Raw genomic sequence first — 19373 nt, 5'->3', positions numbered from 1 at the left:
ATATTTCCTGCCTTACATCCAACCCTGCTTGGCTAGGCTTCAGGTTTCCTCTGATCTTACTCTGGATAAACAGGTTTAGATAATGTCGTATTTATTGTTCTTAATCTCAGATGCTGTCTCTGTCGTTCTGTGCTCATCCATACTCCTATGGAGTTACCTGCCCTAACTCTGCTCATAAACGTTTGCTCTGCTTATACTTTGTCTCTTCAAGTCTCAGCACTCCTAACTTTCACACTACATGCTTGTTTTTCTTTGTTTCCCTCAATACAGCTAGGTGGGCTCCGCACACTCATTCAATTCTAAGAGCCCTTTTCTTCCTAAGTCTCCATGATTTTCATGATCACACCTGTCAGAACTCAGTAGAATGTATTTTCTGATTTTTTATATCTTTTCAGGCCTGCAGGTGGCAAAATTCTGTCTATAATTTGCTTGTATTTGAGATGTAATCAGAGATCAGTATGGCTGTTAGAAAATAACAAAGCCCAGTATGGGAGATTTTTGAATGAAATAGCGAAGGCATTCATTATAAGCATATTGTCATTTGAGCAGGATATGTTGTGTGCTGTAGACATTTTGAGTAAAAAACCTTCAAACCTTAAAATTCACCTAAATTTCACTACAAATTGGCCCATTTTGGGCAATAAAAGAAAAACATAAAAAGTGCCAGCAGTCAGCACAGATTTGTTCAGCACAAATGACATAGAAAATATTAAAAAAATTATAACATTGTGTAAAATTGTTCATATTTAGTATGTGGTTTTGATTATGCTTGTTTTAATCAGACAAAAACAAAACCAGATAGTAAACCAAGTAGTGCAGTCAGCTTCCACTAACATTAAACTCGTATCCAAATCCATTAAGTGTACAGTTCAGTCTGATTGTGACTAAAACTAAACTCCATAGGAGCTCAATACCATAATTACTAAAACTGAAACTAATATATATATACTCAGCAAAAAAAAAAACGTCCTCTGACTTTCAACTGTTTTTACTTTCAGTAAACTTAATGTGTAAATATTTGTATGAACACTAAAAGAATCAACACCATAAAACATAAACTAAAAATGTTTCACAATGTGTCCCTGAATGAAGGGAGGCTCAAAATCAAAAGTACCAGTCAGTATCTGGTGTGGCCACCAGCTGCTTGAAGTACTGCAGTGCATCTCCTCCTCATGGACTGGACCAGATTTGTCAGTTCTTGCTGTGAGATGTTACCCCACTCTTCCACCAAGGCACCTGCAAGTTCCTGGACATTTCTGGGGGGAATGGCCCTAGCCCTCACCCTGCGATCCAACAGGTCCCAGACGTGCTCAATTCCTTCGACAAACACGAATCCGTCCATCACCCCTGGTGAGACAAAACCGTGACTCATCAGTGAAGAGCACTTTTTGCCACTCCTGTCTGGTCCAGCGAAGGTGGGTTTGTGCCCATAGGCGGCGTTGTTGCTGGTGATGTCTGGTAAGGACCTGCCTTACAACAGGCCTACAAGCCCTCAGTCCAGCCTCTCTCAGCCTATTGCGGACAGTCTGAGCACTGATGGAGGGATTGTGTGTTCCTGGTGTGACTCGGGCAGTTGTTGTGGCCATCCTGTACCTGTCATGCAGGTGTGATATTCGGATGTACCGATCCTGTGCAGGTGTTGTTACACGTGGTCTTCCACTGCGACGATGATCAGCTGTCCTTCCTGTCTCCCTGTAGTGCTGTCTTAGGCGTCTCACAGTGCGGACATGGCAATTTATTGCCCTAGCCACATCAGCAGTCCTCATGCCTCCCTGCAGCATGCCTAATGCACGTTCACGCAGATGAGCAGGGACCCTGGACATCTTTCTTTGGGTGTTTTTCACAGTCGGTAGACAAGTCTCTTTAGTGTCCTGCGTTTTTAGAACTGTGACCTTAAATGTCTACTTTCTGTAAGCTGTTAAGGTCTTAACGACCATTCCACAGGTGCATGTTAATTAATTGATTATGGTTAATTGATCATGCATGGAAAACATTGTTTAAACCCTTTACAATGAAGATCTGGAAAGTTATTTGGATTATTAAAACATTATTGTTGAAATACACAGTCCTGAAAAATGGACGTTTCTTTTTTTGCTGAGTATATATATATATATATATATATATACCAAAAATACACGATAAAGGAAAACTAAAACTAAACTGAATTTCCAAGTAAGGTCAGAAAAAATATAGAAATAAAAACTAATATAAAAAGGCAAAACTATAATAACTTTGTTGGGTTGAGCAGAGCGAACTTCAACCAGTAGGCTTTCATGCTGCCAGCTTCAAAAGCACAAGAAATGCCCCTGAATGGATGCATTTTAAAGATGGCTTGGAGATCATACAGTATGCCAACAAATAACTGGGCTGTGGAGAGGTAACAATATGGTGATGCCCTTAACTGCTCTCCCTGCAGACCCGTGCCAACCAGGACTGCTCTTAAGAATTTACCAGTTTATCCTCCCTGCTGTACCCAACAGCTTGTCACGTCAGATCAAGGGTAAGAGAAGAGCCTCACAGAGCCACTTGTTCCAGGTTCTTAGCCATCAAGGAGGTCAGTCAGTGAAGCCTACAGTGTCTCACTGCTGGCCTTAAAAGTCTAAAAACTCTTTACTTTCACTGGCACAATAATCCAGACTGGGCTTCCTGGCAACCTGTATCTACTGGACCTGCTTTAAAGGCTAAGAACTTGGTACAATCAGCAACCTCTCCCAGTTTGGGTAGACCTCTCTAAAAAAAACTGCCCTGTTCAAAGTGACCTCTCCTTTACAGTGCCAAGTCTGGCGAGCCAGACTGACACCCATTAAGAAACTGGGAAAGATGGCTCGACATACCATCCTGCTGGGCACCACCACCATGTTGGACATTCCTTATCAAACCCTCTGCTGTGCTTTCATCTGGCAGTCCTGGTGTGGCTCGACATGAGCTACATGGGCACCGTGCGGCTCAACACCTCAGACAGCAGGCGGCCACTTCAAAGACGGGCAGCCGCCTTTGATGTCAGGGAAGAAAGAGACGATGATTTACTTTCCAGCTGCTCTTCTTCCACCCGCTTTGAACAAACAAAACGCTTCTTCCTGTTCTCCGTGCGCCTACACAGATGAGGTGCCCCCTCTGGTGCCCAGCCATTGTTTTTAGAGGAACAGTAAGGAAGTGGCATTGTTTTCAGCATCCTCGTAAGGCGGGCGGGAGAGCCCAGTGAGATCGGTGTCATTCAGGTCACTTCAATCACCCAAGGGGGAGTCTCATGGAACAAGGAGGCTGTGGACACCCTGATGGACACTAAGGGGTTGGTCAGAATGGCTCTTTGCTATTTGCAAAATGTCTTCTCAGCCAGTTTTACACACAAGCGATGACACACAGAGATGGCAAACTCAGACTGGGTCTGCAGCCACCAAGACATTCTTAACTGGGACAGTGTGGGCCCCAAAAAGCAGCTATGGAGCACAATGAACTTGACTTGAATTGTGGAGGACTTCTCCACAGAAAAAAGAGCCAAACGATTTCTCCGAAATTCTCCCTTTCTGTCTGAACCTCACGTTTTCAGTCATTTGCATCGAAACGGCTTTGAAGTTCTAAGATAGTCGGTGGGGAGGGGGGGATCCACTTATCTGCACATATAAATGTTCAAAGCCACTAAAGACCCTGGAACAGATGTACGCTATCACTGCCTCTCCTGGTGCCCCCCACCAGCCCCCCGCTGAGCCCATCGGCACTTCAAAGCTGCTTGCTATCTGGCTGAAACAAAGCGCAGACTCGCAGCATCCAATCCCCTTTTCTTTCCCTCCATTTAAATTGTTGCTGCTGCTTCGAACCTGGGCCCCTTCACACAGCAGCAGAGAGCCAATGCCCTACATACGGGTCAGGCGGGCATACAGCCCAAAGATGAGATGGACACAGGGCATAAGACCAAGAACAGCTCACCCTGACATCAAGAAAGACACCAAAGGGGAGTCACAGTAGGCAAGGCACACACAAGCCACAGGCAGCATCGCATTTCACTTTTGTAAGCCATCCACACTCTTCCATTTGCAGTGAAATGCTAGATGGACTTTATAAAAAAAAATCATCATTCGAGGAGAGCCACAGCTTGTACCACTAATGCAGAGAGCAGATCTGGATGGGACACCACAGAGCACACGCACCCACACATTTAATATTGTTAGGTGGAAGGTGGAGGGCGGAGGTCTTACAGGAAGTCTACGTACGTGAACACAAGGAAGACATGCAAACGGTCTAGCCTCCTGAGCCTGAACCCCACCTTCAGTCATTGTCAGTGTGGGGTTTTCTCCAGATGTTCCATTCCAGGATTCCCTTCCACATCCTCAGGACCAGCCCTGTCTGTGTGTGAATGGGCACCCAGTGCTGCTAGGATAGGCTGTGTCTCCTCAGAACTTTCAGTCGTATTAAAGGGGTTTGGAAATTTGCCCTTGAATCCAGTGGGCAGCATGGTGGCTCAGCAGTTAGTGCTACTGAAAGAAAACCTGGGTTCAATACCGAGTCTACTCACGGTATACGTAAAGAGTACACGTTCTGCCATTTCTGTGGGGGTTTTCTTTCCACATCCCCAGTAACATACATGTTAGAAATTGTCTCTGTGTGTGGGCCCTGCATTAGACTGACTCACCACCCAGTATCATTAGGACTGGATGGATCTCCCCACAACCTTCAGTTGTATTAAAGGGGTTTTAAAGATGTTTATAGGAATAAAATGTAAGACGGTGGCTTTGTGGCCAAGAAGGCTGGACTGCATACACCAAAGATGCAGGTTCAACTTTCCACTGCTGGTTCAACTTTCCACTGCTGGTTCGTTTTCGCGTCACCTGGCAGGGCTGCAGTCTGTGGAACGTAGAAATAACCACACTGTACTTGCCTGACTAAAACAATCGGTTAAATAAATATGTGCAAAAGCAGCTGGCACAGTGACATTGTCACAGCTGCCAAGTCTTGTGCTAGATTCCCTTCTCTGTGAAGTATGCATGTTCTCCACTGGTGTCAGTGGGTTTTCACATTGGCCCCATGTGTAAATGTACTGGCACCCCATGGCTGGCTTCAACCTTGTGCCCAGTGCTGCTGGGCTAACCCCAGTTGCTCGTGACCCTGAAGTAGATGAGTAGGTTAGAATATCGACTGTTGGATGTACAAATGTTTCTGTAAATATCAGAGGACTCAAAGAACAGCCATGAGGCAGGGTTGGGTACAGTTATCTCCCCAGAACAGCAAGGGACTCACACCTAACTGAGCAGTTGGGCGCAAAACATAAATGATGCCTCCAAAGGATGGTGAGGGTGGTCAAGGTACTGAACTCATGTTGGGAGAAAAGGCAGCTGGAGCAATAGCAGTCCTAGAGTCTTATACCCAATAAGCTGGCCTCTCTTCTGCCACATTGAAAACTTGCCATGAATTCACTTGAGCAGTTCCAATAACACAAAAGCCACAGCCGATTAAGTTGAGAGCTGATCCATTTCTGTTCTATTATCCAAATTAGGAATATGTTCTACACTCATGCTTTCCAATTAAAATGATCCTCAACCAGTTTTGCCATGATGGAGTGCAGGCTTTACTTAATTCAGCCAATTCCTCTTTTTTCAATATTGCTTGATTTTCTATTTGAGGTCATGTCTGGTGGTCCGAAATGGGTAGTGTGCCCAGTCCAGTGCGAGAACCTGAGTTACAGAGAACTCAAATTCAGACTGGCACTGCTTACTTGGGTAGCAAGAAACCAGCATTTTTCTGTTAGTGCCATTATTGAAAAAAAAAATTGCTTTACCGTATTTGGTGTAAAATATGTTGCTGCTCAGGTATGGCCAACTTGTTCTGAGTTTTTTTTTACAGTTAAGGAAGACGTACATTTAAAGGTAAAGCAGTTGTGCTCACCAGTCATGGCATCGGAGAGTGGTGAGGTGGTCTATGTTGATATGCACTTAAAAGTAAGAATTTCACTGAAATCTGTACACATGACAATAGTACTACTATTATTATTACCATCTATCTATTATATACAGTACTTTCTTTCACATCTACTTATCATTTATATAGTACATTTTAATTCTATCTGTCTAACATTGTTCACCTCACTATTCACCGTGCCATAGAATGGCAATGACTGACATGTTGATTAACATTTGCAAGTAAGTCTGCACATTTCATAATATGACTGCTACTACGTCTACTACAACTCTCTATTATATAGTGCCTTTCATCTATCTATTATATAGTGCTTTTCCTATCTATCTAAGTTGGTTCTACTCGCCAATCATTGGACTGAAGAGTGGCAACATGTTGCATGCTGACTACCAAATGGAAGGAAGAATTTCACTGTACTCTGTACAAGACAGTACTACTGCTACTACTAACTGTTATATAGTGCTTTTCGTATCAATCTGTCATTTATATTGTGCCTTTCATATCTGTCTATGTATTAATCTGTCTTCTGTATAATGCTCTCTCTTCACATCTGTCTGTCTATTTATCCATCTGTGGTAGCTCTTCTTATTAATTATGGTGCCAGAAAGTGTTGACATGTTACATGTTGATTAGCACAAGCAAGTGAAAATTTCACTGCACTCTGTAGCCAGGAGAGTGCTACAATGTCTTTTTACTATTGCCATCTATCTATTAATTAGTGCCTTTTATATCTCTACATATATTATATAGTACCTTTCCTATCTATATATCTACTGTAAGGTAGTTCTCCAGCTCCACAAATGGGTCCCCCAACTTGCAGGGAAAACTTGAGGGGTTGGTGGCAGGACTGGCACTTCAGGCACTGTAATAAAAAAAAAAAAACTTCCCACTGTTCCACTCCATCTGAACTGGTGTGGTGCTGAGGTGTCACCCGTTGCACAGCCACGCTCAGGTCCTAATCTAGGATCCTGAGGTAGTTTGTCATGTGGTGGGTTCAGCAATGCGCTGTATCAGTGTGTGCAGCTAACCCCTCTCTCTGTTCACTAACCACGGTGCCAGAGAATGGTGACGTGTTGTATGTGCATCAGCACATGCCAATAAGAATTTCACTGTTCTCTGTACTACTACTATTATATAGTGCCTTTCATATCTATCTATCTATCTATCTATCTATCATATAGTGCCTTACCACTCTATCTATCTATCTATCTATCTATTATATAGTGCCTTTCACATCTATCTATCCATCCATCTTCCAATACCTGCTATATCCCTACACAGGGTCACAGGGGTTGCTGGAGCCAATCCCAGCCAACACAGAGCGCAAGCCAGGAAACAAACCCCAGGCAGGGTGCCAGCCCACTGCAGGGCACACACACACCAAGCACACACTAGGGACAATTTAGGACCGCCAATGCACCTAACCTGCATGTCTTTGGACTGTGGGAGGAAACTGTAGCACCCGGAGGAAACCCACGCAGACACGGGGAGAACACGCAGGGAGGACCCGGGAAGGGAACCCAGGTCTCCTTACTGCAAGGCAGCAGCGCTACCACTGTGCCACCGTGCTGCCATCTATCTATCTATCTATCTATCTGTTGTATAGTGCCTTTCACATCTATCTACCTATATATTTAAGGTACTGTAGTTCTATTCACTAATCATAGCATTGAAGAGTGCTGATGTGTTGTATGTTGATCAGCGTAAGTAAGTAAGAATTTCATTGTATTCTGTACACTGGGCAATAAGGACCCTGTAAACACTGTCAGTGCATTGACCCTGTTAACCTACAGTACAGTAGCATGGACGGCACAGTAGTAATTGCCATTTCCTCACAGCTCAAATTCCAGGTCCTTTGTACCATCTGCGTTAAGTCCACAGGTTATCACTGCAGCTTTATAAGTTTCACTTTCACATTTTACAGCCTCCCAGGTTACGTTAACTGGCAACTCTAAACTTGCCCTGCATAAATCAGAGTGGGTGGGCTTGTGTGTGTGCCCTGCGAAGCACTGACTGCCAGGGTTAGGGTTAGCAAATTAAGATAATCGACAGATGAGTTTCATATAACAATAATGAAATGTTCTCCAAATGGGCAGTGATGCTGTGCGCCCATTGTACCCCTTCTTCCTCAAGTCTTGCCAGGCAGTTTGACTACTAAATGTGCTGCGGCAGCGCCCTCTCCTGGGTGGGTTCCTGCCCTGCACTTGATCCCCACATCCCCTATATTTCAATTAGTACATTTTAGCAAATGAATACATAGTTATATATTTACTAGCTGAAATACCCAGCATTGCCCGGGAGGAAAATAAAGTTTGTTTTTTTTTATTGTTTGAGAAAATCATAATTAAAAAAACATAACTTTATAAAGAAAAATAAATTAACAAACAATAAAGATTCACTAATGTCCTTGTCTTGTCTGTATGTTATCATCCAATTGACGCTCAGAACTGGCCAACTCTATTTAATTTGAAAAGCAACAGGGGCGCAGCGCTGCTTAAACATAAAGAATGCTGGCAGTTGCCTGCTATATACTAACTGTGTAAGCCCCTGCTGTTAAGAACTACTGTGGGCATCTCTCTGCTAGAAGGATTCATGTTGCCGAAGTGCTCGCATCGTTTGTGTATTAGCAGCTAAGCGACTGTCTTTCTTAGGAGGTTTCCTTTTGCCAGCGTACTGGCCTCGCTTGTGTATCCTCAGAGTTAGAGCCCTCACCCCGACTCTGCGTCTCACTTCCGGGCCGGACAGACACACACACTTCCACGCGTAGAACTCTATTTAATTTGAAAAGCAACAGGGGTGTGGTGGCACTCAAACATAAAGAATGCTGGCAGTCACCTCAAGTTCGCCCTGTCAACTGGATGATAACATGCATACAAGACCGCAAGATCACCCCCCACCCTACCCAGACGGGGGTGGGTTACAGCTGATTTCACCCTACAGTATTTTTAGTTGGCCAATGAGGAACATGTGTACCAAGTTTCATGAAAATCGCTCCAGACGTTTGGATGTGATGCTGGAACATACATACACACATTGACTTTTATATATATAATAAAGATAGAGCACCTTAGAAAGGTGTTCACTATACAAAAGGTGATATATGAAATAACGAATGCTGCTAAATTATTTTAATATTTATCAATGACGTTAGCAAGGTTCAGAACTAAAACCTTTCAAGTGAATATTTTCAGTGCTAAGAATTACAAGGATTTCTCTTGACACGGAACTCCCATTAAATAAATAGCACATTTAATCAAATCCATAAACTATACAGATTATCAATAAGAAGAATAGGACAACTGTTTAAAAGACGAACAAGATGGTGTGTCACCTTTCTGGTTCCACTGAACCTCACAATACAAACAGATCAAAGCAGAGAACATCTGACCACATCAGCAGAAGCAGCATTTCCCCAAGTCTTCTGGCCAAACTTATGTGGCCACTGGTCCAACTTTCCTCACTAGTCCAGGGGTTGTTAAAAAAAGTAAGAATCATAAGCTGCAGTGACAGGGAAAATGCTAAACGTGGCACAACTTTAAGCAAAGAAGAGGCAAACAACCACCATCAAATGGGAAGTAGGCCTCCACCAGCATTGTCCTTTCCTTTTCATTGTCCGTCAGCATACAGGTGGCCACACCACAGCTTCCTGTCACTTACCAAGCTAGAGGCCGATGTGGCACAGCGAATGTGGCACCAGACTTTGGACCTGCCTCTGCTATTCTGGTCTACGGCAATTAGTTGTGCCTCTTGTCGCTGTATTAGTGGGGAATGTTCCTCCTCACTGCTTTAGAGTCCTGGCTTCAGATCTTACGTCCTTATGGAGTTTACATGTTCTCCCTGTGTCCGTGTGGGTTGTAACATGCAGACAAGTCATGCAAGTGTGACAGCGTCAGTGCCATTGTGAATGAATGGATGGATGGATGTCACTCCTCCAAATGAGAAAGGTTTCACAGGTAACAGCACATGGTCTAAGCTGGTGTGGACACTTGGCTGTCTAAAGCTGTGCAGTCCGCCCCTCTGCCTGCGTCCAGAGTGCTACAATAGAAACACAATTTGACTTTCTGACATTTAACATTTCAGCAATGAGGCTGGCCTCCATCATGGTGGACAGCAAAAGAAGTCAAACCGCGACCACCTATTTTAAGCAGAAGGGCCGTGCAAAACACACAGCTCATCAGCACTAGAGGGCAGACCAGTGCAGCCATTTGGGACAAGCAATGCTGTGACAATCCGTGGTCAATAGATAATTACAGGCCAGAGTGATGATCAGTCAATGAGGGTGAGCCAGTGTCATGAGTGGTCAGTAGATAAAGCCAGTTTGGACAAGGGGATGGGCACTTAGAGAGATGAGTAATATGACCAAAGTAAAAATGTCCAAGTCACACAACACACCGTAGTAGTGGCCAGCGGATAATAACAGGTCAGACTGATGAGTGCTGCGACAGAAGAAGCCAAACAGAGCAGTCAAGGGGAGGCCAGAATGGTGAGTGGGCAGTAAAAGATTGTGAAAAACGTAGTGGTCAGTTATTGAGAATGGGCCGTTTCGTATGTCATCTTGAGTGTACCGTATATACTCGCGTTTAAGTTATCCCCTGGAGCTTGATTTTACTGTATAATTTCTGGTATTATATAATGTCGAATGTGGAACATTTACGCTATTGGTCCAAGAGATTATGATATGCTAACGCCCACCTGACAGAGTAACCATGGAGCACACGACCTTTTTTTCTATGTATTGTATCTACATGACCACACAGTAATACCCGCTCTATTCTGAAGTGACGTTTGCACTGTTTTGTGTTTTTGTACACCTTTATCATAAGAGCATCCCTTATCTACGATGGAGCATTCAATCAGAAGAGAATATGAAGTTGGTTTTAAATTAAAAGTCGTTCAGGTGGCGAAAGAAGTTGGTAACTGCGCTGCTGCAACAGAATTTGATGAGCAGTTAGCAGATAAGTCCGGGTAACTTTATGCCAATGTGTGGTCAGTTAAAGAGGATGGACCACAGTAAAGACAGATCGGTAGAAAAGTCCAAGTCATGAAGGAGAGCTGTCAGCATCGTCACAGTAATGGTCGACAGATAAGACTGATGAGTGCTCAAAGAGAAGAATCCAGGCAGAGCAGTAGAGGAACATTAGTGGATGATGAATGTAAGCAATGGGTGGTCAGTAGAAGGGGAAAGCATTAATCAAGACATTAGTGGTCAGTTAATGAGGATAACCAATGTAGTAAACAGCAGACAAGTCCAGGTCAGGGTGCAGAAGACAACTTAGCAAGAAAAGCAGTACTGCAACAATGGGTGGTCAGTAGGCGAGAATGGCTTGGTAGTGACTGATCAGTAGAAAAGTCCATGATAGAACAGAGAGTGGTCAACAGGATAAGTAATAGCACAGCAGTAATAGAACAAGCAAATCAGTGGTCAAGAGAGTAATTAATTAGTGGTCAACAGAACAGCCCAAGTCAAAGGGCAGAGAGAAGAAGGTAATCAGCCAAGGACAAGCTTAAATAACGAGTGGTCAGTAAAGAGGCTTAGTTAGCAGCAGAACTAACATGGCTGTCAGGCCAGGATGAGTGATCAGTGCCACATTCCAGGTCAGTGTAATAGGAAGCCAGCAATAAAAACCAAAGCATAGCCATCTATCAGGATCACAGTAGACAAACCAATACCAGAACAATCTGTGGCAAATGAGTGGTCAGAGGAAGAGTCCAGACCAGAACACAGGACAGTGAAGTCTGACCACAAATGAGAGGTCAGTGAAGGTGAGCAGGCCAGTGCAATGGAGAATTCGAGCCACAGTTACTAACCTGCAGGCCTGGCTAAACCCACACAATCTGGAATTTTCTGATGTTTGTATTCAGTTGTGGCTGGCCAAACATAGATTGAGTTCCTGCTACACTTAAGTGGGCGAATGCCCCCATGAAACCTAGCACTCTTGCCTCAGCTACATTGCAATATGTCTGTCATCAGTTAAAGAACCAGGCCCAAAGTAGCACATAAACCAGAGACAGACAGTTCAACAAAGAACCCACAGCAAAGTAATTAGTGGTCAGCAAAAGAGCACTGATCAGAGAATTCAAATTAATGGCCACTGGTAGAATCAAGACCCAACAGGAGAACCAGTAGCACAAAAAATCAATGTTCAGGAGAAGAAAAAGACCAAGTCCAGAGTAGAAAGCGACCAATGTCTGTGGATGACTCTGGCCAGAGCAGTCAGCAGGCCACAGAGGAGTCCAGTTCAAATGTGAGCTCAGATATGAACAATAAGCGGGGCAGCGCGTTTTGTGTAAACAGCACCAGGTCAATTCATTTTGGGTTCCATCCTGCTACACTTTATAGCTAAGTGCATTTAGCTGTGGGTCCACAAGATAACTGATGTTCCTGATGGACAGACTCATCATGGAATACCTGATTTGACTGAATACCGTCCAGCAGCGATAGACGAAAAAAACACCTGAGGAAACATTGATACTGTCCAGTCTGTGAGACACAGGCATCCAAGGCAGGCTGGGGCTCATCAAGACCTGTGCCCACTCACCAAGACATCTGGAACAGCTGGGGATGGCAGATATACAGCTGACTCACTTTACAGCCAATCACTATGGTCCGTTAAAGGCCTCCATGCTTAAAGTCTTCTTGTTATCTGTAGCATAACTCCATAAAAAGGAAAACCACCAGAAGGTCTGGGCATGTCCAGCTGCCATGTCTACATTAAAAGCAATCATCTCAGTAGAAGTATATCCTACATACCCCTCCCTAACTGGCCCATGTCATTGGTGTTACATGTTGTAGATCAAGCTTTTGGCTTGGGTGACCCCAATTTATCCACCTCAGGTCTACCAGTTCGGACCTCCCAGAGTTCTTCAAGTTGAGTATTGGAGCCATGCAAATTGTCCTTGTCCAAGCCATGCAAATATCAGGCCTGCTGGAAGTGGTGATAATGGTGGTGATGCTCATGATGGTGGTAGTGCTCATGCCTCTGGATCATCTGGCCAACACTGCCATCACACAGCAGTATGGGGTGCAACATGTGGGGCAACACAGGGGGCAAATAGCGCCCTTGATCCTTCTCCAAAGCCGACACCGGGTAGGCGTTGTTTTTAGTGTCTTTGCCCCTCTGTCTGTGTCTTCTGTAAGGGTCTGGAGAGGCTTGCACGTGGGCAGAAGAAAGAATGTGGTTGGGAAAACCCAACTGGGGAGCACCTGTCCCCAAAGAGGAGACCTTGTTCCTTACGGCCCGCCCCGCACTCTTTCCTTGACCCTTGGGGGACCTCGTTGGGTGCCTGCTGTTGTCCTGAACCTGCATAAATGAGGTGTCTAGCACAGCTTCAGCCTTCTGGGGTCTCCTGTGCATGTTTTCAGACTCGTGTGTCCGGGACTTGGCCTGGCTGACAGCCTGCAGCAGACTGTCTGGTTTCAAGTTCTCCAACTTGGCACCTGAAATGAGAAGCAAATGGTACCTTCAAACCGTGAGGACTTCACAACCAACAGTAGTAGTCGTAATGTCAACGTGTCTGACCAACATCCAACACGTTGACTCTCTCCAGTGCCGTGTTGATCTTGACATGATGACACCACACACGCCAATAGTAAAGAGAACACCATATCTGAGGTTTAAATGAGACAGTCAAGTCGACCGGCATACTCCCTTAGGAACTTCTATTCGTTGGCACCTATTTGTGGAATACTTGATTCTATCTTGATACAACGAATGTTCAAAAAGTTTCCGCACTTTTAGATTTTCGTTGGAAATGGTGAAGGCGGGAGGAGTAGTAATGGGTCGTGTCTGAGAGTGTCATGTGACTAATTCTGTCTGGCAAGCCGGCTGCCCTTGCAGTTTAGTATAAGAGTTGTCACCCTGTGGTGAAGATGGCTGCCAAACTTATAAATTGCACCAAAGAGGAAGAGCGTTCTGTCATATGCTTTTTGTGGGCAGAAGGTGTGCCGGGAGCAGAAATTCATCTCTGCATGTGTGCTCAGTATGGGGATGAAGTTTTCTCTCGTTGAGTCGTCTATGAGTGGATTGAAATGGCCGTACTAGTGTGATGGATGCAGAGCGCTCTGGACATCCAGCTACAGCCACGACCAGGAGGAGTAATGTGAAAGCAGCGGCGCATCAGTGGCTACGTGCTCAACCAAAAACATTTTTTTGCTAATGGCATTAAAAAGTTGGTACAATGCTGGGAAAATTGCATCGCAAAGGAAGGTGACTATGTAGAAAAGTGATGTCATTTGTTTTTGAAATTCTTAATTAATGGAGTTAAAAAAAAAGTGCAGAAACTTTTTGAATGGCCCTCGTAGCTTTAGTGATAAACGTTGAGGTAGACTTACCAAATCTGCATTATTGTTACTTTAGATTATAAGAATCAATACAGCATGTCAATGTTACGTGTCGTTTGTTCAAGTATATCACCTTTATTACCTGACACTGTTTGCACGAAGATCTGCGGTTTGCCTGTTCAGATATGTAGTGAAAGTCAACAGTTTCCATGGGGTCTGCTTACTTTTTCACATGACTCTATTTAGCTAAACCTGACCTTTATGAATGTTTGCAATCTGGTTTTCTGGCATTACACAGCAGTGAAGTAGTTAATGATGTCTTGTTAAGTGCCGGTGTCTCTCCTGCTCCTTCATCTTAGGATTGGCCTTTGACACTGAATATCGTAAACTTCTTCTAGCTCACCTTTCTTCAATTATCATTTCAGGCACAATTGTGTCCTGCTTTAAATCTTAACTGTCTGTTACAGCTGGTGGACATAAATCCTCTCCTGCCCGTTAAGCAAAGTGTAGGTCAAGGATCTGCTCTTTTTCTAATAAACTGTATATGGTCCCTTTGGACAAATGATTCATCAACATGGTGTCAGCTTTCCTTGTTATGCAGATGACAATCAAATTTATCTCAATACCAGGTCTGCCACAACTGCCAGAAATGCTGGAATGTATTTCCGACGTTAACATTTGGCTGGTTGCTAACTTTCTTAACGTGAAGGCTGTTATTCGTTGTCTGCCTCTACGACTTCAGACTTTACATTGATGGTGTGCTGGTTCAGCCTTCACAAGTTGAGCACAATTTAGGTGTCCTTTTCAGTTCCTCACTTACCTCACATTAGCTTGCTTATCAAGAGTGCTTATTATCACTTTCACAAGAGAGACGGCAACACGCTTGTGTGTTCTTTCATTACCTCTCGTCTCAACGTCTGTAGCTCGCTGTTTGCTGACCTCCCTGTTAAAACACTCGCTGGACTGCCATATATCCACAAAACAGCTGCTTGTGTTCTCACACACACACACACCAAGCGTGCTGAACACCTCGGTCCTGTCCTTTATCATCTGCACTTGCTGTCTGTTTCCTTACATGTCAAGGATGAACTCACGCTCAGTACTTTTCAAGTGTTCTAGCTCCATCATATCTTGTTCAGCTACCTCATCACTATAATTCTCCATGTGCCGTTAGGTACTCTGGTGTTGGTCTCATCACAGTCTTGTGTCACCAAAGGATAAAAATCTGATTTTGCTCGCCAACCCCCCTGGCCTGCACTATGCACCAGCCACTTCGCGTCTCTGTCACTTGCGTATGTGGATTTCACTTTCACCAAACAACAAATCTTTTAATTCTCGCAGATACGCCTCTTCACTGAGAAGAAACACTACTTTTCCCTGATGGCAACACAAATTAGACGATCTACAAGTCTCCGACTTAAAGTTTAAAGCCAAACAATATATTCGATCTCTTTTCGCTGTTCCGTTATTTCACCGAGTAATAATTTCCGTTTGTTTGCACTAATGCAAACTTTACTATCATTTTTTGAGACTTTTGAATTTTAGTACTTTCATTATCTCTAACCTGCTCTGCATGCGTACCACACCAACATTTTTGAATTCTTTATGACGTTCTACTTTGTCATCTACTCTTTGTCTTTAATTTCCGGCCCCGGGCCTGGTTAAATCTCTTGGCACAAAGTCTCGTCTTGCAGGACTTGAAAGTATCTCTCTGAAGAAGTCATGTCTCATCCCAGGCTAAAAAGTTTTGTCTTGTCCCAGGATTTTTTTATTATAATAGAGATATCATTCAGGGTCATGGGCCTCTGCATTTGGAACTCCTTACCTCAACATTTGAGTGAGCACTCTTTACTTTTATCTTTGAGAACGTTTCAGTTCAATCGATATCTTTCTTCAGTCTTAGATTTTCAACCCTTATAGAATGTGGTCATATTGTATGTTCTGTTTGTTCATTCTGTTGTGTAACTGCTTTTAAATATTGCAAATAGTATCCTTGGGTTTCAGAAATTCACAATATAAATTAACTCTATTATTATTATTATTATTATTATTATTCTTATTGTTAAACAACTCCAGAAATGCTATCATAGGTGACAGCACTCTTCCACTGTCGGAGGCTTGCGGGATGCCAAAGGCAAGGGGCACAACAAAGCTCTTCTACATTCAAGATTGTATTTTAAGGTTCTTTGCATTGTGAGGAAGTTAACAGCATTATATATAATAAAGACTGATTGACTGAATGACACCAGAACACTCAAAGGCCCCAAGTTTTGATTGAAAGGACACTCAGATTGCAGTTTGAAAGCTGAGGCCAGCTGCTTCTGATTCTGAGAATTCTAACTAGAGTGGCATGGACATCCATTTGACGAAGACAAAAAAAGTGACCCCAAGTTACAAACACCCAAAAGTGTTGAAGGGGAGTAGCTTGGCATTCATATACCGTATAAACACACATCTAAGTTCTCCCAGATATAAGTCGGGCATTGATTTTACCGTATAATTTATAATGTCGGTCGTATAAGTCGAATGCGGAAAACTCACGCTATTGGTCCAAGAGATTATGATATGCTAACATCCACCTGAGAGAGTAACCACGGAGCACACGGCCTTTTGTTTTTGTGTATTGTGCCTACGTGACCACACAGTAATACCCAAACTATTCCGCAGCGACATTTGCACTGATTTGTGTATCTCACACCCTTATACACCTTTATCGTAAGAGCATCCCTTATCTACGATTGAGCGTTCGACCAGAAGAAAATGTGAAGCTGGTTTTAAATTAAAAGTCGTTGAAGAAGTGAAAGAAATTGGTAACTGAGCTGCTGCAACAAAATTGGATGTGTTTGAGAAACTGATGTGACATTGGAGGAGGCAGGAAGATGTAAAAAAAAAAAAATAAATTAAGTGTCGTATTTTGGAACGGGTATATAAGTCAGGGTCTGATTTTATGATTGATTTTTCGGGTTTCAACACACAACTTATACGTGAGTATATACGATAACTAGAATTTGGGGGGGCTTAGGTTGTGGGGGGCTGCTCTACCCAGTGTGACTCTGCACTAACCCCACCATAAAGTGCTGCAGGAGGCCCAAAGCTCCAATTCTCATGTCCAGCTTACCCAGTCCAGCCTGTGACATGTAGTTTTCAATGCCAGCCAGGTCCAGGTAGTGATTCCTTCTCTCCAGATTCTCGTCAATGGCGTGCTGGCAGCAGCCCTCCTGTGCGTGGTAGTCGCCGAGACGGCATCTGTAAGGAAACAAGGACACTATAAGATGACGGGCTAAGCTGTGCCCCCTGCAAATAAAGCACACTTCCTTTGTGGTAAAGTAAGGTTGACATGGGGGGGCATCACTGATAATCCTGGCACCACAGTTCTAACATACTCACCGCAGAGGAGCACGGAGCTTCTTGCCTGAACTCCTAGACTCTGTTTTGCAGTCCATTTTACGCCTCGAAATGGGGGCATCTGAGTGAAAGAAGAAAACATGGAGCTCAGCATTGTATACTGTGGCCTCTGTATTCAGTGCCAGCCATTAAACAGGATCCACACCAAGGAGGGAATGTCCCCAGCTTTGAATGTGTGACCCCATAAAGACAGCACACCATGACAGCTCACTACCCAAAGTGTTCTCTTTTAAGAAGTTTTCCTTATCCTTCTATGTTTGAACCAACCTAATCTAAATGGGTTCATGGGGAACTCATGCCTACCCAGGAAACAACAAGCACAGGGAAGGATGTATTATTATTATTATTATTTACTATTTGACTGATGCCTTTATCTAAGGCAACTTACAACATGTGAGATATAATTGGTTGTGTTTCTTTTGTTCCTCTAATTAGAGCAACGGCAGGTGAAGAGACTTACTCATAGTCACATGGTGTCAGTAGTGGGATTCGAACCCACAACCTCAGGATATGAAGTCCAAACAGTAACCCCAAATCTGCCTGCCATTTTAGATTTAGCCTTACGTAGGGCAGTTGTGCTGTGCAGGGGACACATAACCCTTTCACACTCACAGTGGTCACAACGGCCATCAAGCTCACCCAATACCCTGATATATCTCTGCAATATGAGTGAAAAAAGTGTGAACCACTGCAAGACAAAATACACCAAATGTGAGTCTATGCATAAATTGGATTCAGCTATATTACATCCAGGTTGGAACCTTCCATTTAGTCAAACAAGGCGGTCACCTAGTGTGGACAAGACCTCATCTTGTGGCATTTTGTCAACTATACTAGACGTAGTTAGTGGCATCAGGAGGGAGTGGCTCTGGGTGATCTTTGGGGCCTAGCCCCTGATCATCCCAGTTGCGTCCCTCTCTTGATAGGTCAGGTCAGGTCGGGGAGCATGCACTGGTACAGCACGTTGCCACACCCACCTCATGACGAAACTGCTCAAGATCCTGGTTGGCAACCCCCCAGGCAGACATAGAGTCTAGTCCCACCCTCCGAAAATGACGCTCCATCTGCCGCAGCCAGGTGTTACGTGGCCATCCCCTTGACCTGGTCCAACCACTCACCAACTAACTGAAGCTCCCTCACAATGTAGGTCATGTGCCTCATTCGGGACTCCATGATGTCTTGTACCCAAGGATTCTCTGAAGAGACACACATGAAGGAGTCCAGTCTTTGTCTCAGGTCACTGGATAGAGCCATGTCTCAAAACAATATAGCAAGACAGGAAGCACCAGGACTCTCTAGACTTTGACCACCATCCTTTTGCAGAGATATCAGGAGTGCTAAACACCCCTTTATAGAGACCTCATGACCCCCCATGCTCTCCCAGTCCATCTACTGACTTCATTGGAAGAGTCACCAGAGACATGAATGTCACTGCTGAGGTAAGTAAACTTCTCGGCGAGGTCAATACTCTCTTTGCAGACAGACACACTGCTGACGGTCGTGCCCAAGAGGTCATTAAAGGCCTGGATGTTGGCTTTTATCCAGGACACTTGCCAGCCCAGTCACTTAGACTCTTCGCTCAGTCTCTCAAGACCTCCGATCAGAGCCTCCATTGACTCAGCGAAGATCACAGCATCATCTGCAAAGTCGAGATCAGTCAATCTTTCTTCTCCAACCTCTGGACCCCACGACCTTGCCCAACACCCAGTCCATACAAGCATTGAACAGAATAGGAGTAAGAACACACCCCTGACGAACCCCGAAATCAACTGGGAAAACC

General features: G+C 44.1%; 1 protein-coding gene across 1 annotated transcript in view; it reads right to left on the bottom strand.

Annotated features, from left to right (window-relative positions):
- Window positions 1-10766: 10766 nt before the first annotated feature.
- The window catches only part of nkd1 (NKD inhibitor of WNT signaling pathway 1), a 49420-nt gene continuing 40813 nt past the window's right edge, over window positions 10767-19373 (bottom strand). Inside the window, exons 8-10 of the mRNA XM_039762877.1 lie at window positions 17576-17654; window positions 17307-17434; window positions 10767-13345 (exon numbers count right to left, since the gene is read on the bottom strand). Coding sequence (XP_039618811.1) covers window positions 12825-13345; window positions 17307-17434; window positions 17576-17654 — 728 coding nt within the window. The 3' untranslated portion in view covers window positions 10767-12824. The remainder of the gene's footprint in view (window positions 13346-17306; window positions 17435-17575; window positions 17655-19373) is intronic.

Source organism: Polypterus senegalus, chromosome 9, assembly GCF_016835505.1.
Source record: "Polypterus senegalus isolate Bchr_013 chromosome 9, ASM1683550v1, whole genome shotgun sequence".
NCBI classification, from domain to species: Eukaryota; Metazoa; Chordata; class Cladistia; order Polypteriformes; family Polypteridae; genus Polypterus; species Polypterus senegalus.
This window is presented reverse-complemented; position numbering and strand designations above follow the sequence as displayed.